The sequence below is a fragment of the Rutilus rutilus genome (genome assembly GCF_951802725.1).
Source record: "Rutilus rutilus genome assembly, chromosome: 10".
In the NCBI taxonomy this organism is placed as follows: domain Eukaryota; kingdom Metazoa; phylum Chordata; class Actinopteri; order Cypriniformes; family Leuciscidae; genus Rutilus; species Rutilus rutilus.
Genome location: NC_140215.1, coordinates 31,948,739 through 31,972,587, shown reverse-complemented (window position 1 = coordinate 31,972,587; position 23,849 = coordinate 31,948,739). Strand labels below are relative to the sequence as shown.

Below are 23,849 nucleotides of genomic sequence, written 5' to 3'. Positions count from 1 at the left end.
TAAAGAAAAAACGAAATTTAAATAAAGAAAAACGAAATTTAAATAAAGAAAAAAACAAAATTTAAATACAGAAAAAATGAAATTTAAATAAAGAAAAACGGAAGTTAAATAAAGAAAAACGAAATTTAAATAAAGAAAAAACAAAATTTAAATAAAGAAAAACGAAATTTAAATAAAGAAAAAACGGAATTTAAATAAAGAAAAACGAAATTAAGTTTGCCTAAATTAAAAACGAGATTCATTTAGATTGATAATAACGGGTAAAAAGTCTAATACATTTTGTTTATTCTATTTTCCACAATGTCAAAGCAACAGAAGCAATACAAGCTCAGGCATGCACTTCGGTTCATACAAACTCCGCTGTTCTGCGATCTAGCCAGAGAACACTCTTGTTGCAGGAACACTCAGGCGTCGGTTCTATTTCTAGCATGCACGCGTTTTCCGCGTGGCTCGAGCCGCGCCTGAGACGCGTGTCTCACGCAGGCAGTGTGCAAACTCCAACCTTTTAACATGGGAGCCGAAATAAAAACAGACACCCAACGCAGCTGAGACTCTCACGCCAGCAGCCAGTGTGTCGCCGGCCTTATTCAAGCGCGAATGAGAACCGTTTCGCGGGGGATCCCAGGTGTCAAAAAAACAAAAAGTAGTAAATAGTAAAATCGCCATCACCTGCTTTCAGATGGAGCGGCATTCACAACAAAGAGCCGTAGTTAACTGACAAGCTGAGCCGTATCGCCTGCGATATGGCTCAGCTTGTCAGTTAACTACGGCTCTTTGTTGTGAATGCCGCTCCATCTGAAAGCAGGTGATGGCGATTTACTACGAATCAAGGAACCGGCTTTACTGACGAGATGCGCCTAACAATGTCATGAGATATATCGCCCAACCCTATGTAAATCATTTACACATCCTCTTACATGTTAAAACCATGCAAGGTTGGACAATTGATCACTTGCAAGAGTACATATTTGATTGATATTATTATTTGTTCACATTCATAGTTATATGTTGGCAAAAGCGCACGTGCATTACGCACAGGAATCATTGAACATACAAGTGCCACCAGAAGACAGGATGACATGTCCAATTTATCGTCATTTTAAGCTTGCCAAACATTCTTTGTCTGACATGAAGTTCCTGGGCATTGAGAGGATTTAACCTCATAGAAGAGACTGAGAGAGAGACAAGAAATTGTTACAATTATTGCCTTTAAGATTTTGAACTTAAGTCTTTATTTCCTGATGGTGTGAATGAATAATTAGAACTTTCCTGCTTTTTGTTTTTGACACATTGTGCTTCTTTGTATTGTTTGTAGTATTTGTATCTTTTGCAGATTTGCAATATTTATATTATTTGCTGCAGTTGTATATTTGTAATATAATGTGCTATACATAAAAGGTGTGTCCATGCCATGTCGTAATTACAGCAATTATGTGATTTAAACTTTTGTGAGAGTTCCTACTTGAAACACGTGACCGCTGTACCACCTGACCACTGCTGAGTCATTTGCCCTAATTCCTAGTCTAAGGACGTGAACAGCTCAGAATATAACGTCACATATTGCCATCTCGAGACTACTGTAATTACGACATGCCGTGAACTGCCATACTCTCTTGGAGCTCAAATCTTGCTAATTGAATCCAGCTGATTATCCTTAATTGGTAATCTGCAAAGAAAAGGGTGTATGTTTGTTGTAACATGAGCACTAAAGCAAGCAACGTGCTGTTATGTCTGCTCTAGCTTTTTATTCACGTACACTTTGCACCATGCAGTTTATAAATTCAAAAATAAAAATGTTAGCTAGGGCTGGGCGATATGTAAAAAATATTTTATCGATTATTGCCGTAGAAAATATTGTGATATCCGATTATATCGTCTACCCAAGCCCCGCCGGAGACAACACTGCCGACATACACAGTAAACACAAATCATGTTGAGTTTGGCTGAACTTTATCTAATGCTAGCCTGCGATTCAGTTAGTTTAATTTAATGATTGAAACATTAAAGGTTTTATTTTGGTTCGTTTGAACTTAACCCTAAAACTGGCAATGTGATCTGGGTGTAACATAGTTTTTGTCGTCTTTTTTGGGGCGTAAGAATGATTTTTTCATCAAATCCTTTTATCATTTATCACAGCCTGGTCTGTCTTGAGTATGCTGGTCACATGATTTGTTTTAAAAAAAATTGTGAATAATTAGTCAGCCTGACCTAAATCCAACATGGCTGCCAGTGGTGCAGGACATTCAGATTTTGAGATAAATAAATATATATTAAACTTACTTTTCTTTTGAAAAAATAATACTAACACTGCTAACATTAATTATGAACATTGTCTTGAGGTGCTGAAAAAGAAAATTTATAAAAATGTTGTTCATGTTGTTATTTAGCACGTTTTGAAATATGTGTTACACCTGAGTCACATTGCCACTTGTGGGTATAAAAAAGGGATTAACTTTGTATTCATTTTTGTAACAATCTTTGGAATCCGGGTTTTTTTTTTTTTTTTTTTTTTGACAAATTATAAGGGTTAAACAGGTTAAACTGATACAGCCTGTCTGTCTTGAGTATGCTGGTCACATGATTTGCTTCAAGTTATCTGTGATCAATTAGTCAGCCTGACCTAAATCCAACATTTTTTTGCCATTTTACCAAAAAAAATTTACCATCTTTATGGTAACGCAAGGTCCGATTTCAAAACGGTTTTCACAGGCTGAATCTTGAGTTTGTAAGCTTTCCAATGATATATAATATGTCAACATTATATGAGTTGAAGTATAGGATATAATTGTTTTAAACATGCAATGGCAGTTACAGTTATAGATTTGGTCCTTTTTTTATACCCTAAACAGGCAATAAACTGGGAGTCACAACTCATAAAATCCAAAATACATAACATTTTTCAAAAATTCTTTTGGATATGATTTACTTAAGTCCAGATGATATAAAAAAATGACATGAAATTATTTGTTGCTTATTTTCTACTCTTGCCTGTTTAAGGGTTAAACTAATATAAAACATTAGCTTTGTTATGATAGTGTTGCTAATAATTTCCACACGGTTCTTACTGAATTTGTATTTGAAATTAATTTAGTTTTGTGAGGTGAACGAATACAATTGAACAGAACGGAACCCAATTTGGTGATTGTAAGAAAGATAAATGCATGTTGATGTCACATAGCAATGTGTCTTACCTATTTTGTTCATAACGTCCAATGTTTCTCTTTCTTTTTGGCGTTATCGCCTGAGTAGACATTTCATGATGATAAGTTTAATTTCCTTAATTATAACGAGTAGTGCTGTTTTTAAACTTGTATTCAAGCTATAATGTATTTGTTATTAGTCTAAATTAAGGGATTAAAACGAATTTGTCTGTTTAAAAAACGGTAAGGTAATATTTTTCTTCTTTCTGGTTAGAGTTCCAAGTTCCCCTTAGCCAGAAATGGGCCGCTTATAACAACATAAAAATTACTGCTTTATTTATTTATGAACAGAAGTAATTCAATTATATTTGAGTTTTTAATCTTCAGCAATGCTCCCAATATGCTATAATGGAGCTGCAGACAGAAACGACAAAACGTGTGCATGATTCAAAGCACCATTAATTCATCCATTTGCAATATAACTAAATTGTTTTTATAAAATAATTTTAAAATTACAAGAGATTTTATTTAATCATTATATACACCATTTAAATGAATATTCAGAAACTCAGTTACTGCTGCCATTTTTTTTTTCTGATAAACTTAGACCAAAATAAAACAGGCATATACTTGATAATATAATTTTTTTTAAATGGGAGATATCTCTGCTATTCCTAATTTATAGGATTCAGTTTTGTTTTTTCATCTGCAGAATAAAATAAATTCCCCCCAAAAATGAATAGCAACATTAACTTAGAAATAAATAAAAAAACATAAAAAAAAAAAAAAAGTAAGGATAAATGTTTGACAGGGAATACATAGGCCTATCCAAAACAGTTTCATACACAGACACACGTTGGCGTCACAGCAGTCAACTCCGAACAGGCAAATCAAATAAAGATTAGGCTTTTAAAGTTACAAAAGTTTTTCTGTCAAATTCAGCAAGTGGTTTTCTTTTTTTTTTATTAACAATGGTGGCAACGGGTATATACCGTTGGCTGTTAGGCTGCTGTCAATGCACGGATCCAATAAGCTGACTGTTTTTCTTTCTCAACCATTAAAGTTCACTTAAAGGGATAGTTCACTTTGAAATTAATTTTTGGTATGTTTTAGCTTACCTCAAAGGCATCCAAGATGTAGGTGTCTTTTTTTCCGGAGTAGTTTCAATTTTGATATTTTTAGGTCAAACCGTTCTTGTCTGTCAGTCATATAATGCAGGTCTATGGTCACTGTCTCAAAACAGCATGCACAAAGTCCAAATTAAACAATTCCCCATCGTCCAAATTAAACAATTCCCCATCGTAAGTACACATTGATGGCCTAAGACACGAAACGAGCGGTTTGTGTGAGAAAACGAACAGTATTTATATAGTTTTTGTCCTCTTGTAAACACACACACCCAAATGATCAGAGGACGCGGGTGCTTCGGTCTGCGCAAGCGCCGGAAAAGGTCAGAGGGCGCGGGCGCTTCGATCTGCGCAAGCGCCGGAAAGCGCCAGAAATTATCTCTCGCGCGTGTACGTCACTCATTGTTTACACAGAGATTTAAACATCTTTTAGTCCGATGTATGCACCAAGGCACTCTGTTAAGTAGAGCTACACGAACATGAATCCACACTGTCTATTACTATTATTATTATTATTAGGCTAGTAGTAGTAGTAGTATCATTGACTGCACCCTTATGAGTAGTACACATAGTTTCACATTGGTTTGACTAGCTGCTTAGTATAGGCTACACATATCTTCTCTTCTTATAACATATCTTATAACTCTCTCATGTAAAACCATTCTTACCAAATATATGGTGCAGAAATACATTGTATTGCTCATTTCATGTAATGCCAGCTTTACAAATACAAAGACGTTGTTCACATACCTCCGTTGGATGAGAAAACACCATAGGCACAGCTGATGATGTCAGTACTATGCGATCCTCTCCTTGGTTTATAAAATCATCAGGGGAAAAATGATCGCTGCAGACCCTCCTCAACTTTAGTACGTTTATGGGTGTGTTGATATCCAGCCGAAGAGCGATCAACCAGAACTTCAAGAGGGAAGGATTATAAATTGGGAATTCGTGAAAACTCACCACTCCCGGATGAGTTCGCGCGAGCATACGAAATTGTTTTCTTTTACATCGGTTTAAACATCATGGATAAGCGCAAATTAGAACCATTTCGATTAGCCGTCTTACCTACAATCTCTGTTCTGTGTAAACAATGAGTGACGTACACGCGCGAGAGATAATTTCTGGCGCTTTCCGGCGCTTGCGCAGATCGAAGCGCCCGCGCCCTCTGACCTTTTCCGGCGCTTGCGCAGACCGAAGCACCCGCGTCCTCTGATCATTTGGGTGTGTGTGTTTACAAGAGGACAAAAACTATATAAATACTGTTCGTTTTCTCACACAAACCGCTCGTTTCGTGTCTTAAGCCATCAATGTGTACTTACGATGGGGAATTGTTTAATTTGGACGATGGGGAATTGTTTAATTTGGACTTTGTGCATGCTGTTTTGAGACAGTGACCATAGACCTGCATTATATGACTGACAGACAAGAACGGTTTGACCTAAAAATATCAAAATTGAAACTACTCCGGAAAAAAAGACACCTACATCTTGGATGCCTTTGAGGTAAGCTAAAACATACCAAAAATTAATTTCAAAGTGAACTATCCCTTTAAGACAAAACCGACTGTGCCTACATGTGTGTATTTGTCCATGCACTATATAAGACTCCATGCACGCTGTGTGCGCAGCACAGAAAACAGCACGCATGCAGAAGTGTTCTCTTTGGCGCTTAAAGAATGGTATCAAGAATGAATTCAAGAACTGAATTCACTGAGCGGTTAGCAATTTACTTCTTTGTTTCTAACAACATAAACTGTAAAATGCCTTTAAAAATTATGATTTAACAACTTCACAATTCAAATAAAGTTGACAAAAACAAAACAAAACAACGCATTTTTATATTCAATTGGTCAGAACAAAAACGGCAGATGGGCTGAATGAAAATGCAGATTCACTCTGACAGCAGGTGGTGCATATGGAGCAGCAGAAATAAAGGTGGATACCATTTTGCTTAAACACCACTGTGTTTGCCATTATATAGAGGTAAGACCAAAAGAAAATGCCATCGAAACTTTTCTGAAGACAGTTCCCTTCACAGATACATTCATATAAAGCCACATGAATGGCCAATTACCTCCCAAAAGGTATGGTATGAGATGACTAGAGGTAGTACTCACTGATCGAGATCGGGAACGTTTTCTGTGGTGTTTCTTGGATTTCTTGGAGTGTTTTTTAGTCTTTGAGTGATGATGCTGACATTCGTGCTGTAAAGAAATCAGACATAATCAATGAATTACTGAATTCTTGACTGAAATTAGTTGACAGGCTTTCCATTTTCTTTTAAAGGGGACCTATTATGCCCTTTTCCTTTCCTTTTCCTAAAAACCGCAGTCAGCCGGTGCATCTCTAGAAAAAAAAGTTGCACCAAAATTATTTGCACTCATTTATTTGCATAAATGCTCAGAAAAATATTTTTGTTGCACAGATTCAATTTTGGAAGCATATTTGAACAAAATGGTCGCAATTTCGAGCTTTGGCTTTGTAACTTTGCAGACCTTTTCATGCTCAAGCAGCATCATTACACACTAAAGAAAGCTGGCAATGTAAAAAAAACAAAAAAAACATAATAGGACCCCATTAATTTTTTTTCTTTTTTTAAATAGAAAAAAAAAAATCAATTCTTGTACATATGAATCTGCCTTCTTTAAAAAGTCTTGTAAAAACCGTTCATAATTATTTTCTACCTCTAGTACATGCATGAAGTCTTTGAATATCCTCTTCCTCTCAGACTCCAGAGTGATGTCCTCAAACGCAGGCTCTTTCAGGAAACGCTCTCGTACCTGAGCAAGCATGAACACACATTCACACCAGATCAGTAGAGGAAGACTAATACATCATAAGGAGTCAGTTCAGATAGACAAACTATATAATTGTTGATATTTATTTTAATAGCGTGACATACTCCCTCCCATGTGGCCTCAGGCTCTAGAGGGGGCGTGGCCTGTTTCAGCATGCTCTTAAACGCCGCCTCCTTCCTCTTCATCTTCCTGGCCTCCTCTTTCTCTCTCTCCCTCTCACGTGCTTCAGCCTTCTCCAGCAACTACAAGCAGAACCAGGAAAAGAAACCAAACACAAGTCAATGAATATGAACTCTCATCTCATTAATCAGGAAACATGAACTAAACACACTGGTTCTCTGCTCCAAAATCTAGTGAGCTGGCTTTCTTCCTACAGTCTACACAGGCAAGAATCCACACTGTAGAATCAATCAGGGTCAGTCGCTTATGAGGTTTCATTTCAAAGGCAGCAACTCACACGGACAAATTGCAATCAGCACTCAAACTAGGGGTGGGAATCTGTTGGATTAAAATCAATTCTTGGGGTCATGATTTGATTCAAAATCCAGAATCGACTTTTTTTGAATTTAATTTAATTTATTGTCCTCGAAGCCCACTCCTATATATATATATATATATATATATATATATATATATATATATATATATATATATATATATATATATATATATATATATATATATATATATATATATATATATATATATATATATATATAAGAAAGCCTGTGTCCCCAATTATTTGATATTAATTACAACTCATAGGTGTAAACTTTAACATGAGATTAAATTATAATTCAACAAAACTTTAAAGTTTTGTTGAATTATAATTTAATCTCATGTTAAAGTTACACATCAATCCAGTACCCCTACCATAATCAAAACTCTTTTATTCTGGACGGCAAGGGCAGCGACTGTAACATTTGTTTTTAAGTCTTTGCAGAACCAGGATCCACAGTACCTATCTGCACTACTACATCCGTCCACACAGACAAGATCACTCAGATCGGGGGACTCTGATCTACTATCTGTTGCTAGAACCTTAAAAATAGGGGTGATCGTGCTTTGGCGGTCATCGGCACTAAGTTATGGAAAACGTATCTTTTCTCAATTGCTTTTTAATATATCTTGATTAAAAAAAAAAGTTTTACCTTAGTTCATAAGTTTTCCATTTTTATTGTTCTTTACTTTGCTTTACTGTTTTATGTGTTTTCTATCTTATTGTTTGTTTCCTTGGCTTTTGTAAAGCACTTTGGTCAACACCAGTTGTTTTTAAATGTGCTATACAAATAAAATTGTATTGTATTGTATTGTATTGTATTGTAACACTGGGCATATTTTGCAGTGTTAAACATGTATTTATACCCATTTCATTATGCTCCGAAAATTCTTCAAAAAGAACACAAAGAATGGCCTTCTCAGCTGCCATAGTTGCAACTCTTGAGTCATCAGAACAGGGTGTTCAACGCACCACCGTTCCCGTTCCCGGCAACTTTTTTGTTGGGGCTGTACAAGTAATACCCAGGCATTGTTTGTTTCCAATGGCAAACGCTTGACTGTTCAAACTGAATGCACTTCTCATGTGTAAAAAGTACATAAAGCTTAATGTGTGATGGTAATTATACATTATTTAAGGCTAATTTCTATTCATTAAAATAATGATACAAGACCTGTTGTTGTCAAGTAAGCTTTTTTTGTCCCCTGTTGCAAGCCTGAGCGCTCTCTAAACTTTCCAGGGGCTACAGCAGTTCATTGTTCTGTCAACATTATTAACAGACGTTATCGAATATCGAAATGTATGAATCGATTCGAATTGTTAGAAGAGATATGTGAATCGATTTTTTCCTTCACCCCGAACGCAAACTACATTAGAAAATATAGCTTGATGCCAGCATGTTGCTAAGCTAAAAAGCCATAATCTAAAGTTAAAATATATTTTTTTATTTATTTTCCTTTCCCAATGTTCTTAACACATTGTAGTCTTTAATATTCACCATGCATACTACTGGTACTACATACTAAGTTTTTTTTTTAATGTTTTTAAAATAAGTCTTATGTTCACCAATTCTACATTTATTAATCAAAAATACAGTAGAACAGTAATAAAGAAAATTACAATTTGAAAAAACGTTTCCATTTGAATGTATTTTAAAATGTAATAATATTCCTGTGATGGCAAAGCTGAACTTTCTTCATTCTTCAGCGTCACTTCAGTGATCCTTCAGAAATAATTCCAATATTCTGATTTGGTGCTCAAGTATCAATGGTTCTTTGTTTTATCAATGTTGAAACCCGTTTTTGCCATTTAATATTTATGTAGAACCTTATGTAGATACATTTTCAAGATTCCTTAATGAACAGCAAGTTCAGTCTAGCATCTGCAAATAAACTTTTTGCAGCCACTGTAAATGAATCTAAGTAGCCCACAAAAATGCTACCTGTGTCCATTTTAAAATAGCCCAATCTGTCATGGAAACCTCAACTCTAGCAACACAGTCAGCATTAGGGATTGCCTTTTCTGTGAAGTATACATGCAATGCCGCTTTTCGAATTTTGGGACTCCCTACCTGCCTTCATGTTGGATGAAAACCATCATTTGTTGCCTTAAAATGTAGTTAGGCATCTCACTGCATTTTGGAACAGGGTTCATTTGAATAAAGTACAGCAAGGCAGTCTGCTTACACTGTTGAAGGCCAGTTTGATGTTTCCTGCATCCAGCGTGGTGGCGCGTTTATCAGAGCTGATCACTGAGCCAAAATCCTCAAAGCCTGTGTTGATCTCCACCAGGAAGCCCTTATCCTGTACAAACACACACACACTTCATCAAGGGCTTCAGCACAGATCTGATAAACACTGATCGTCAGGTCTCTCGCTCTCACCTTCAGGATGTCTTTAATGATTCTCTTCTCATCATGGTAACGAGCTTTGAGATCCTCCACGTAAAACTTGAATAAGTCCAGAGGGGTGGAGCCTAAAATTTACAAACAGCATAATGTTGAGCAGCTTATACAATAAATGACACCGACATCCAATTGCACTACATTTAATAATAATTATCATAGACAATCATAATATAAAATTAAATTTTATTCGCCATTCAATTATTTAGTTTTATAGGGCCCAAAATAAGATATTGCCCATTTTATATGTGCTGATGTTTCAGAGTCATGTGGAGTTCACAGATTGTACTGGTGAAATGGAGACTGTCAGAAATGAGGACAGGACCCTTTTACATGTATTATTCATCAACATCAAAGCCTGCCAGGCTCTGAGCGTTTGTGCGAGCGAGCGAGAGAGAGAGAGAGAGAGAGACCTGGCTGGCCCAGCATGTTGTTGAAGCGGATATCAGCGCTGACGGTCGGGTACATCTCCATCCAGGCAGACATGGAGTGCAGCTGCCCATGATCGTGAAGCTCATCCAGGAATTTCTGAAAACACACACACACCACTTTACAACCATGTCAAGGATGTTGTCCTTCACAAAGGATTAATCCTGATGGTACATTTTATTTTTCCCACTTTAAAAAAGTGAGTTTTTAGGAATCCACTGGTTATAAAAAAAAAAACATGTTTTTTATGCATATATATTTTTATATATTAAATTAAGTAAAATTGCACATTTTCAAGGTTTCAAACTGCCGAAACTTAAGACTTTTAAAAAAGCCTTTCCAGTAAGATGGGGGCTTGAATGTGAGTGTATGTCATCACTATACAAGAAATGCAAAAATAAAGTTAATTTAGATCCAAACTAGTCAGTAAATGGTATCACAGCAAAGTGACATGGTGTCTTTGAGGGTTCCTACACATTTAGAACATAGAAATTCAATACTTTTCCATATTCAGATTTTCAAACTTCTCAGTAGATTTTTCAGACCAAATTTAACATCTGGTGAATCAATGGTTTAAACTTTGACTGTTAACATGTGTGCTACATTCTCACTATGTATGCTGTTATGTTGCAGTAACCCAATTATATTTGTAATAATAATGGCAGGCAATTATGGCAATTAATTATCAGGTTCCATTACCCATAAAGTATTCACCCATATAGCATTATTATCAGAATTATATTCAGTATACAGTACAGTTCAAAGGAGACTTGTTTATAGTAAAAACAAGCAGTTTTGCGTAATGTAAATATGCATCTTGAATTCATTCAATCATGTTAAATGACCCATTGAAATTATGAAATTATCCATTTTTTTTTTTTTTTTTTATTAGGAAACAGAATAGGGGTAACAGTCTGAAAACATATATTTCCATATATGGGAGATTTAAATAGTAAACATTTTTGTTCCAAATGTATCACTGACAAATTTCAGAGTGAGAGCTGTTGTAAGCAGTTTGAACCTATATTAAATGCAAAATAGTTATCAATTAATCGCTTTGAACAATATTTATACTCCAGTGGGTTTCTGAGTGTTAATAAAGCTGAGTGATGCTTTAGCATTCTGTCTCCCTCATGGCATAATGACCCGTTGTACCTTAAACTCGGTCAAACAGATCATCTGTCATCACAGACTTTGTTGATATTCCAGCATCAAGTTCCAATTAATCAAGGTGAGCGCTTTTCATATTCGCAAGCCTGGACAGGTGACGCAGCGGACAAACCAGGACAGTTACGTGTGTGTGTGTGTGTGTGTCACCTGGAAGGACTCTCTGTTCTTGCGTTGTCTGCGTCTTTCTCGCAGAAGAGTTTTCTGTTTCTCGTCCTCCTCCTCTTTCTCAAGAGCACGGATGTGTTCCTCAAAGCAGATCAAGGCATCCTCCTTGTCCATGTCTAACACAAACAGAGAGGAAGATAAAAGCTTTGTCTATATCAAACACACTCGCTTGCATTATGCGGGTTAAAAGCATCATCGTGTGGAGGCGGCTGTTAATGTGTGTGTGTGTGTGCTCATACTCTGTAGCTCCTCGTCTTCAGCAAAAGTGGGGTTGTCCAGCAGGTACTGCTGTGCCTCAGACCATGTTGTTCTGTATGTTACATTGGCCATATTGTCCAAAATGTTCTTCAGCGCCTCCCAGTTCCTCTTCCTGAGCTGCTTGGCTTGTTCCTGAAACAAAGCATTGAGTCACGATCAAATAACATTAGGCTGCAGACAGGACAAGATCTTAAATGCATTAGGAGGGCAATATTTTTTACTTAATTTGATGCAATAAATATTTAATAATTATTTAAGAAAAAGTATTTAAGTACACAATACAGATGTGACTAAATTCATATCGCATGACAGGGTGTATGTATGTATGTATGTATGTATGTATGTATGTATGTATGTATGTATGTATGTGTATATATATATTGTGGCCAATGTGAAGAGAAAAACATTTATCAGGGTTTTTTTTTTTTTTTTTTTAATCAGTGAGATCAGTTAATCAGGTTTATTGCTTTATAATTGAAGTTTGCATGTTGAAACGCATCCAACTTAAAAAGATATCAAGATTTAAATAGTTAAATAAATAAATAAATAAAAAAAATTAGTAGGTAATTAGGTTATTAGTGTAAATATGTATTAATTAGAGAGCAGTGATAACCAAATTCCGTCAATCAAACCTTCTCTTTCTTAGCCAGATAGAAGAGCACATCTTCATAGATCTCCAGCCTGTCTCTCTCAGGAACACACGACCACACTTCCTGATCGGCAAACATCTGCTCCGCTTTCCTGCACAAAGACACACATTTTCTCAAACAACCCTCTGCTTAAAGCAAGCCACTTTTTTTTATAAACAACAATTTCATCTGTGTGCAAGTACAAACATTGCTGCAGTTTAAATGTTAGTCAGTAGGGGGCAGTGACATTACAGCATTTTAACATCATATAACTACTAATTAATAATGGAGAGCATCTATGAGACCTTATGACACAGTGCAGACAGGAACTCACGAAAAACAACACTGCTATTTAAAGCCTGATTACAAGTGAGATTTAAACCAATAACATCATTTAACTCCGTGACATCACCACAACCTCCCAACATGTTACCATGACAACACTGATGTGATTTTAATCACCTAAGTAAGTGGGGGAGTAAAGTTCAACTGCTCTGAATCAATGACAGATAAAGAGAACAAACACAGAGCTGAAAAATCAGTAACCTTGTTTATAGTATTACTAGATTTAAAAAAAGAGTGGTGCTTGTGCATGTAAAACTCTCCACTATGAAGCTGAGGTGATGCGGGTGGGTGCCAGTTGCTAAGGTTTCTTGGTATTTTTGTAAGTGTTGCTATGCAATTGCTAGGCTGTTTGTTCAAACCTCCTTAACCTAAAGTATAAGGTACACATTTGTATTATTAAAATTATTAATTTTATTAAATTGTTATTTGTTTGTGGGAATTGTTTAACGTCGCATCATCAAAAGAGCTGAAAACACTCACTTGTATCGTGTGGTTGAAGTCATCTTCTCATGGTTCTCCAGAAAGCGCTGGAAAGTCTCTTTAGACTCCTTGTATTTGATTCTGGCCTCTTCCTTTTCCTCTTTCTCTGTCTGGACTTTATAAGCATTGAACGCCTGTTTCTTTTCACTCAGCTTGGGCAGAGCACTGCATGCGCGCGCACACACACACACGGAAAGAGATGCGAGTTTCAGTGCAGTGCTCAGGATGTAAACGCTATCAAATGACAATAATGCTATTGCAGTATTTGGATACCTGTAACGAGGGTCGTTAATTATCAGCTTCATTGCCTGCTCCCATGATGCATTGGAGGAAACACCCTAGTTACACAGAGGGAGAAAGATGGAAAGTTACTTAAAACCAGACTTAAAATTATATAAGGTTACTCGATGCATGACATGCTTGGGAAAAAATATGGGGTTGGAAAAAAACTCCAAATGGCATAAAAAGAGAAAAGCTTTTTAAATATAAGAAAGTGCTTTATTGTAAACTTCCAATGTGGAATTTGTTTATATTTGCTAAATTACAATTAATGAGACATTTTTCATCAGGTAGAATAAGAGATTTTTATTTGGCCTGAATAGATAATTAGATTGATATCTCGTGACTGTTGAGAGGCATAAATGGCCATCAAATTAGCAGAAAGGTGGAAAAGAAAAGAAAAACAGAGTAATACGGTTTGGAGAAGTAGATCTCCATGTTGACATCACACAAGTTCGTGATTGATTATGAGTGTGTCTCTCCGAAAGGCTGTCGTGGGGTCTGTGAAGCGTGCGATTCCACCGTCTTCTGTTTCACTCACTCCAGTCTAATCACACTCACCGCAATTAAACAGCCGCGGCTCTCACAGGAGCACTTTGTGTGCCAAATTAATACACACTAAATTTAGAAACACCCAGTTGGAATATCAACACCTCCCTCCTCACTGCAGGGGGGAGAGAGAGCACAAAAAAATATATAATTACCTTTTCTTTCAACAGTTCTTTAAAGGCCTGCTTTGCCTCCTCTTTTGTGTTCCACTTGTAAACTTTCTTCACCAGCTCAGGTCTCTCCTCCTTAGAAACATCATTACTGGAAAACAAATTAAAATAAATACAAAACTAAAGTTACCTTTTGAAGAAAAATGAGCATTGTGGCACAAAACAATTCCCAACGCTTAATTTCATAAACTGAATCAGAATTTTCAACAGGAAACAATGTAGCGCAATCATCAGGATATGACTGGATCGAGAAATGTGAATCATGTTAGACTATGAATTAATGAAATATTAGTGATTAACAGTGGTTAACTAATGATTAGTTTTACAATCTCTTTATGAACTCTTTGAGGTGTCAAAGTGGTAGTTGTGTAGCTCTCAATGGAGGGACAGAAATCTCTCAGATTCCATTAAAAAGATCTTCATTTGTGTTCTGAAGTCTTATGGGGGTTTGGAACGACATGAGGGTGAGTAAATGATGACAGAATTTTCATTTTTGGGTGAACTACCCCTTAACGCATCCTTGTTGGATAAAAGTATTGAATTAAAGTATTAATTTAAAAAGAAAAAAATATATTACTGACCCCAAACTTTTGAATAGTAGTGTTAAATCAATGAAAAAATGTATGCCAGAGAGATTAAGAAAGTACAAATAGGTAATTATATTTATGTTGTCTAATATCATTACAATTTGAAATATTTAAAATATATTAGAATGATTTCTAAAAGATCATGTGACACTGAAGACTGGAGTAATGATGCTGAAAATTCAACTTAACCATCACAAGAATAAATCACATTTTAAAATATATTCAAACAGAAAAGAGTTATTTTGAATTGTAATAATTTTTCACAATGTAACCGTTTAAGTCTATTTTTGATCAAATAAATGCAGCCTTGGTGACTTTTCAAAAACATTCATATATCGGAATTATTTCAAACTTTTGACTGGTAGTGTATTTCATGTAATCTGTTCTACACGGTGAGATGTGTGCTGAACGTCTTTGAGTTCATTACCTGGGTTGTGTCTCTACGCTGGGCGTTTCCTCAGTGGAGTTAACGATGACATCACTGCTGACCTCAGCAACTTGAGCGGGCACGTGAGACGGCGGCTCCTCTGAGGTGCCCGTCGCCATGGTAACCTCTGTCTCAGCAACTGCCGCCACAGTAACAGGAGGCTCGATCTGAGATGGAAGAACAGGGGTGGTGCCAGGAGCCACAACATCAGCCGTCCTTTAACAGACACAGGTAAAGATCATTATAATTGGATCATCTTTGAATTAAACAAAATGTGTATGAAAAGTCTACCTTCTTATGGAATTCACATTTTACAGTGACACTACCTTACCCTTCCAAAACCTATATATTTGCTATCTTGAAATTAATTTGCATTAAAAATGATTCTGTCCCATTAAAGATTTATTTGTTAATTTATTGTCGCTGATAGCCGGCTGCTTTAAAACGCTCCCGTGAGTGTTTGTGCATCTCTGGGAAGAGTGTCAAAGGTTTCTATTTACAGATGTGTTTATGCTGTGTTGGGCTTTGTAGCCAATCACAGACATATCTGTTGAGCGCGTGAACGAAATGACCAATCAGAGGTGTTTAAGTTAGTCAGAATCTGCTCAACACCGCTGAGTTTGTTCAGTGCGAGTTCTGCACGCTCGCAAATCCTGTCATTATAAACAGAGTATAAACATAATGCCAGCTTTACTGATTATAACGGGAATTTCGCAAGAGTGCAGCTTTGTGTACCTCACATTATAATCATCAACTTCAATTATAATGGCAGCAATCTTTGCTAGATCTCTGTATATAATATAGATTGTTCATGCTGCTAATTAGGTAATTACACATTGCAAAGTTTCTGGATTTACAACCGTGTGTAAATTAAATGCCATTATAAACTTTTTAATTCCACTAAGATTTTGGTGAAAGCAATTTTCAATGGATGGACAAAAATAATGAGTTAATGTTAAAAATATCTTCATTTGTGTTTTGAAAATAAACTAAAGACCTATAGGTTTGGAACAACATTGGGCTGAGTAAATGACAGCATTTTCAGTTTTGGGTGATCTATCCTTTTATGGTCCAAGTAAATAAAGCTGATGCTCACCCATTTTCCTCCGCCTTTATCATCGCTGAAGAAAAGAGAGGAAAAAAAGTTAAACCATTTTCTCATGTAGGATTTCTGGATTTGTGTTTGTGTAAGAACAACTTTGTGTACTGACCCTCCAGGTCCTCTAGTTCTTTGGGTTTAGTCCAGCGAGACTCTTTGGTCTGCGAGTTATAGTAATAGGGCTTTCCGGTGTCTGACTTGTATTCTTTCCACGGGCACTTGGACAACATTTGCTGCAAAACACAAATCTCTTTGAGTTTGTTTCAATTTACATTGAAACATAAATACATAAGTATTTATCACAAATTAGGATATTCCTGCAAATAAACTTTATATATAAAAATTGAGCTTTGTATTTCCACCTAGTTTAATATATATATATATATATATATATATATATATATATATATATATATATATATATATATATATATATATATATATATATATATATATATATATATATATATATATATATATATATATATATATATATATATATAAAATCCTGACATTACAAAAAAAGATCAGTTGGGATCAGCAATTTGTTTGTTCTATACTATAAATTGTTTGCATATTAACGCATGGACTTCTGCAACAGTGCTCCAATCTTAAGACTCTTAATAAAAACAATAATTGATAAGTCATCTCTCTTGTCAGAAAATCTGTTAACCACTTGTTGAATTTGTTTCACATTATGTAAGAACGAGCCTCAATTCAAAACTCTGTCAAGCACAGACTAACTAAACTAACCATGCTATTTAATCATTGTTAATAGTAGTAGTAGAAGTATTAGTACTACTACTATGTAACCATGGGGCATTAGACTCTCAAAAGCAGAATATGCCTTAAAGGGGACCTATTGTGCCCCTTTTCACAAGATGTAAAATAAGTGTCTGATGTCCCCATAGTGTGTATCTGAAGTGTGAGCTCAAAATACCCAACAGATCATTTTTACAGCATGTTTAAATTGACACTTTTTGGGGCTCAGAAAAACATGTATCCCTTTAATGAGCTGTTGCTGCCGACCCAGAAGTCAGAGCCTCACGAGCTCGCGCTCTGTCAGGACAATCTCATCTCACAGAATGAGAATATCAAAACAGAAACTCTCAGTAGCGGTGTTCATTTCGACCTGGAGTCGTACAATAATGCCCACAGAGCCAGAGAATATATGCTGTATGGAGATAGAACAGGTATAGTTAAGTTTAATTACGATTATAACGTATTTGTCATCTGCTTTTATCCACTATTAATACAAGCCTATTGTAGCAGACCCTGTCCGAATGATGGCCAAAAATATACTGATGAGTTTAATGAAGTTCATTGTACATCACACAAAAGATGAAGCATCAGTTTTACTCCAGACAATCACTGTAAGAGCTGAATAAACACTACAAGAAGTGCACATAAAAGTCTTATCCATAAACACTCTCTCTCCCTTTCATTATCATCAACATACACAGCGAAATACACAAAACACTCGTTACAACTAACAGTAAACAAATATATACACACCTTTTCAGTGGGTGCTTAATAAACTGGTAAACTTTATATCCGCAAAACGACTCGATTAGCTGTCATAAAGTGTGCGCTCTCACTTAAATTTCTGCCGTGATCAGTAACGTTAGGCCTATCGATCCGGAGACTGTAAGCTGGATCACTAACAGTTGGTACAGATCCACCCTCGAGTAACAACGGGAGTAAATGAAGACTGCTATGTTCATTCTTACATCCAAACAACAAAACACCTCAATCGCTTAGGAGACATTCTTGTCTACAGCTGCTCCGGCGTCGAAACAATGGCCTGAGAACGGCTTGTTCTGAGACACTGCTTATGATTTATGGGGATTTAAAAAAAATGCGCTGGGTGGATTTTTATCATTATAGGGTGGTTGTGTACACACACTGCAAACACACATTTATGTTCCAAGTAACGTAATGTAAAAGTCAATTTTGCATAATAGGTGCACTTTAAGAACATATAGAACACCTGAATGAGCAGTAATTGGCAGATGAATATGACAGTGTAAGCGAGAAAGGTGAGTTGACCTGTATTTACCTCTGCAGGTGATTTGAGCTCATCTGGTTTCTCCCAGGTGGATTGTTTGGTCTCTGTGTTGTAGTAATATGTTTTTCCATCCAGTGATTTATGCTCGGTCCATACTGACTTCTGCAGGAGACATGATGAATACTCATTACATCATTAGTCACTAGTCGTTTCATCAGCTATATCCTGCAGTCATTAGTTTAGTTGTACAAAACCATGTATGACCATTGGTCGTTCAAGCATCAAAAAAGAAGCAAAGGCATTAAAGTATTATAAAAGTTGGACAATAAAAGTTGCCCATATATATGACAGTCTTCTGAAACCATATAATGGCTTTGTGTGACAGCGAACTGATCCCTGGCTCTCCTTGGAGAATTTACGAGAGAAGCAGAGATGTCCAAGTTGGGAATTAATCAATCAGAACTACTTGATGAATTGACTGATCCAGTTACTAGACTGGTCTGAATGATACAGCCATGAATCAAACTGGTGTGCTTTACGAGTGACTCAATCCATTCCATAAAGTGGTTTTATACTTTCATATGCAAACATTTTTTAACTGTACTTTAATTTCAGGCAAGTGTCATTTTTGGCCGATAAAAACTGTTTGTTGTGTCTTGCCTTTTTCGTCTGTTCATCAGGAGAAGACTCAGTTGATGTGGTGCTCTAGGAGGAAATAAATCATATTTCCATGTTAAAAGTTTTTTTTGTCTTCAATAATAGCATTGTATATGGCTTGTGAATTATTGAGACAGGAAAATAAATTCTATAAATTTAAATCCCAATAATAATTATACAATATTAACAATGTGTTTGGTTGCTTGTTCTTACTGTTGTTCCAGGAGCAGCTGGCGCTGAAATAGATCAAAAACACTGATTACATTTAGAAATAATAATCAACAATATGATTATGACCAAAAAACATTTATCTCTTACCTGCAGGCTCAACTGGACTCACACCAGGCTGAGATGGACAAAGGAAAGAGGGTTTCATTACATAAAAAAGCCAATAGAATAAACATGCTGATTTGTGTGTAACATCTTTTAAATGGCTTGAAACTTCATATAATCTATGAAAGCTCTGTCATTAATTGTTGGAATTAAATTAGTCCATGAGCAGATCTAAAGATATCAGAGCTAACTTCATTAGCAGTGTCCTTAACCCAAATTGCAGGAAAGGAAAATGCTATCTGACTGACAGGCAGTTTGACTGACAGCTCCTGGAGCATCAGCTGGATTCTGCATCTGATCAGACGTCTTCATCTACAGCTCAAAGCCTGGTGCTAATTATTACTGATGCTATCAATATTTAATATGGTTAACTAACGACAGGCTGTTTGATGCTTAATATAGCTGATTACATGAAAGCAGATCTTAAATCACCACTGACTGAGGAGGTGTGTTCAAAATAAAGAACTGCGCATGTATGGTTAGTTTGATCTTATATATACACTGAACTGAAACTGCCATGTTGTCTTTTCATCCATATTCACTAGTGACGTAATGCTTTGAAAAGCAAATGAATTAAGCCACTCTAATTGAACTGGGCTGTTTCATGTTATTGGTCAGATATGAATTCGCTTTCCACGCATTTCTCTCCATATAAATTAAGAACTGGTCACAGCTAAAGTGTAGGTAGGCCTACTTCACAAAATGAAAAGTAAAAATACATTTCCTTAAAAGGATGTTAGTCATTTTTGATAATGTCTGGTCATTTTTGTCTGAAAACAGTCAGATTTTAGTATAGCTCAACAGTTTTTAATTGCCTTGCAGACATGTGCCGTTCAAACACTGAGATTATTCAGAAGGATCATCTGAGCTAGACAGATTTTACAACAGGGTACTGACCTGGTGCTTATGTTTAAATACACTACGGGTCAAAATTCTGGGGTCAGTAAATAAAGATTTATTTTATTTTATTTTTTTATAAAGAAATTAATACTTTTATTTAGCAAAGATTAAATGTATCACATGACAGTAAAGCTAGCATTTAGATCTGATGACATTCTGGCTGTGGCTTTCTCTGCTTCTGAATGTAGCAGCTGCCACTGAGATTCTGTTAAGAATAGATTTATTGCACAAATATTTGGATCAGATTGGGTACAAGTTTAGGGTACATAATATAAACAGTGCTTTCAGAATCTAAAATCAATATTTGACTCATTTGGACTGAAGAACATGAGTGCATGCATGTAAACAACTTACATAATGAATGTTCTTTTTGGAGTTATTAAACGTTATTATATAACTGAGTTATTAAAGTTACAGTACCTTTGGTTCCTAATGATCACGATAGGGGTCATATTCTAAAATGTCACTATGGGATCAAAGACAGTTATGTTGTTTTTCACTCTCTCTGAATGCAGCCGAATACTGAAAATGCTATTCATTTCTATTGATTTTTCACTGAATTGTGCGATCTGAAGAGCTTGAAACGGCTGTCAATCATATTATGTATATCCTGTATACTACCTCTTCTGAGTCCCGTACATAAACAACTGAGAGAAACGCTTCGACAGTGATTCGCTTCGCGCTCAGTGTGAAAGGGCCTTCAGACAGCGTGTGAATACTAAATTGAGTTCGCTTTCAAGTCTGCTTGCGCTTGAACAGAAAAATTCACACAAAAATTATGTCAACATGACCGTCTTGGTGAGTATCCTAGCAAACATAGTAGGTTATGTCTTAAAAGTGAATGTAAACAGTCGAGAAAGACGACGCATATGTAACAGTATATTGGATCCATGCATTATGTCTTAAAGTGACAGCAGCCTAATATTATTGCTGCTGTCTGTGTTTTTAAAGTTAATCAAACAACAAAAGAAATCACTCACTGCTCGACTGAATAACTTAAGTTTATAAGGATTAATCTTTATTTAATTTATATAGTGAATATCATATGCAGTGTTATTTTACATTTGATTAATTTCTGTACCTGAAAACTACAGTTAGACCTACCTGAAAAACACTGTTTATGTTCTTTTTTTTCTTTTCTCAATTGTATTTATTTGTGCTATTTCCACAGTTAGATTTTTTTTGACAGTAGTATGTTTTTCCTGAACATAGCACAGACAGAATCGTACAGAAACCATGACCCTAAAACCGTGATAAAAAACAAACCATGAGTAATTTGAACCATTACACCCCTAACAGTCACAAAGTGTGCAGTAGGGAAGGAGACGTATCATACACTGAAATAAATTAGATCAAGCTGATCTTTTTCTGCTACTATCACTCATAACACGTGGATAAGTGCTATAAAAAAATGGTGTTGATTCTAAATTGGTACATTTTGCCACTTTGCAGGGTTATTCAGACACTGCTGACACCATGTGAGGGTCTATATTTAACCAGCACTGATGGAATAGTGTGATATACAGGCTAGTTTACCGGTCCTGTAGGCTGGATTGATGCAGCTGGCATCCGGGGAGGCATCATCATTCCTGGTATCATTGGTGGCATCATGGCTGGCATCTAAGAAAAGAGTTATGAAAAATTAATGTGAACTGCTAATTTCCTTCCTACACTGCACACGGGGAGAGGAAGGCATGTGCTGAAAGGAGTAAAAGCACATCTTGTGCTCTGTATTCTCCAGTCCCTGATTACAGTGTGAACCTCACATCCAAAAACATCCACTGACACACCTTTCATCTCTCTCTCTCACACACAGGTGGAGCATTGGGTCCAATAAGATAGCACTACTGCAATCATATCAATGATTTATGTCTATATTCATGTTCAAGACTATGCACTTCTCTCATCTCCATGTTAGTGTGAATCACATACAAATTTTCAAGAAATGTTCAAATCATTTTTCATCACATAATCAAAAGAAATAAGTAACTGTATTTTGGATCAATAAAACAAAGCCTAGGTTTAGAGTCTTTTTTTTTTTTAAATATGATATTTGCATGACAATTGTGCACACATCCACCCTCCTTAATACTATAGCACAGAGATCAAAGACAATCAAACTGTCTGGGAACAATTTTTTTAACTAAATTATGCTAACGTAATGGAAAAGTTTCATTTAGAGGTGAAATGCAGTATATGACAAGAACATGTGTTTGTAAGTTTTACACAATAACTATAAATACTAAAGGTGATCGAGTCTTTAAGTCCCCCTGTAGTCAATAACTTTATGCCTTAAAACTCATCTTTAATCACCAAAATGACATTTAATTGCTTCTTAATAAAAAAATAATTCTTCATGCCTTAAAATAACTTGAATGTAACTACACCCTTGCCTCATTAAGTATACGCAGTTCTATGAATATGCAAATTAGCCCCACCTCCACTCTCACACACACACCAGCTCAGAGATCCACACGTTGACCTGATTGGTTACAAGGTAGTTTATGACATCAGAAACACCAGCGATTTCAAACCGTGTTTTTGAGACTGTCTTTGGTTCACTGCAGTTTTAAAGAGAAAATACTCAGCAATGGTGTTGACTTATGGATTTGCACATGGTTTAGGCTATCTCAAAGCAAATTAAAAACACCACATAGACATATAAACAACATTAAAAGCTTGATTTTCACCACAGGGGGACTTTCAGAACAATAACTCTATATTAGCATCCACACTAACAGATGATAACATTGTTTATTATAAACACACAGTGCAGTTATATAGTCTGCCACTTTAAATCTTCAAGTAGATTCTGACTAGCTGTCAATGTTTTTACTAGCTCATCAGCCGGAATATAAAAATATTCTAAAAGTGATTCCAACAATACTGTTCCTCTGTGTCATTATAGCTGTGGTGTGGACATCCCTATTCTCACAGAATCAGAACGATTATTAACACTTTATAGCTATCATCCTTGGTGTGAACGGCCCATTATGTTGCCGCTACAGAATGTGCATTAATCATAATATTCTGTAGCAAAACATGAATTTGACACTAGCAGTAAGGACGGAATTTTATCTTCTGGAGGTGGACAATAATCTTTCATATTGTTCTTTCGGAAAAACTGAAACAGAATTACTGCTGAGTATGAAATGTGCTATACAAATAAACTTTTCAATACTTGTTTTGTCTAACAAACACAAACTGTGTTGAAATTAAATGCGACAAGAACTAAAGACTGGTCCCTGCAAAAATGTGCAACGTGACCACTAATTTCTCATTTGTGAATAAAATAGGCTACTCCTAATGGTTGCGTTTACCGAACAACTTCTGTCATTTACCGAATTCGAAAAACATAGACAGTTTATTCAACATGTTTTCTGTCATTTTGACTGAT

General features: G+C 35.9%; 1 protein-coding gene across 4 annotated transcripts in view; it reads right to left on the bottom strand.

Annotated features, from left to right (window-relative positions):
• prpf40a (PRP40 pre-mRNA processing factor 40 homolog A) overlaps window positions 1-23,849 on the bottom strand; it is a 36,419-nt gene that overhangs the window by 5,111 nt on the left and 7,459 nt on the right. For all 4 annotated transcript variants that reach the window (XM_084422354.1, XM_084422352.1, XM_084422353.1 and 1 more), the window contains exons 3-22: window positions 21,989-22,072; window positions 19,538-19,565; window positions 19,433-19,455; window positions 19,223-19,267; window positions 18,614-18,724; window positions 16,667-16,787; window positions 16,552-16,576; window positions 15,456-15,671; window positions 14,427-14,532; window positions 13,717-13,781; window positions 13,444-13,608; window positions 12,622-12,730; window positions 11,971-12,121; window positions 11,714-11,847; window positions 10,381-10,495; window positions 9,947-10,038; window positions 9,750-9,866; window positions 7,172-7,309; window positions 6,954-7,049; window positions 6,387-6,473 (exon numbers count right to left, since the gene is read on the bottom strand). In XM_084422354.1, the coding sequence (XP_084278480.1) occupies window positions 6,387-6,473; window positions 6,954-7,049; window positions 7,172-7,309; window positions 9,750-9,866; window positions 9,947-10,038; window positions 10,381-10,495; window positions 11,714-11,847; window positions 11,971-12,121; window positions 12,622-12,730; window positions 13,444-13,608; window positions 13,717-13,781; window positions 14,427-14,532; window positions 15,456-15,671; window positions 16,552-16,576; window positions 16,667-16,787; window positions 18,614-18,724; window positions 19,223-19,267; window positions 19,433-19,455; window positions 19,538-19,565; window positions 21,989-22,072 (2,028 nt within the window). The remainder of the gene's footprint in view (window positions 1-6,386; window positions 6,474-6,953; window positions 7,050-7,171; window positions 7,310-9,749; window positions 9,867-9,946; window positions 10,039-10,380; window positions 10,496-11,713; window positions 11,848-11,970; window positions 12,122-12,621; window positions 12,731-13,443; window positions 13,609-13,716; window positions 13,782-14,426; window positions 14,533-15,455; window positions 15,672-16,551; window positions 16,577-16,666; window positions 16,788-18,613; window positions 18,725-19,222; window positions 19,268-19,432; window positions 19,456-19,537; window positions 19,566-21,988; window positions 22,073-23,849) is intronic.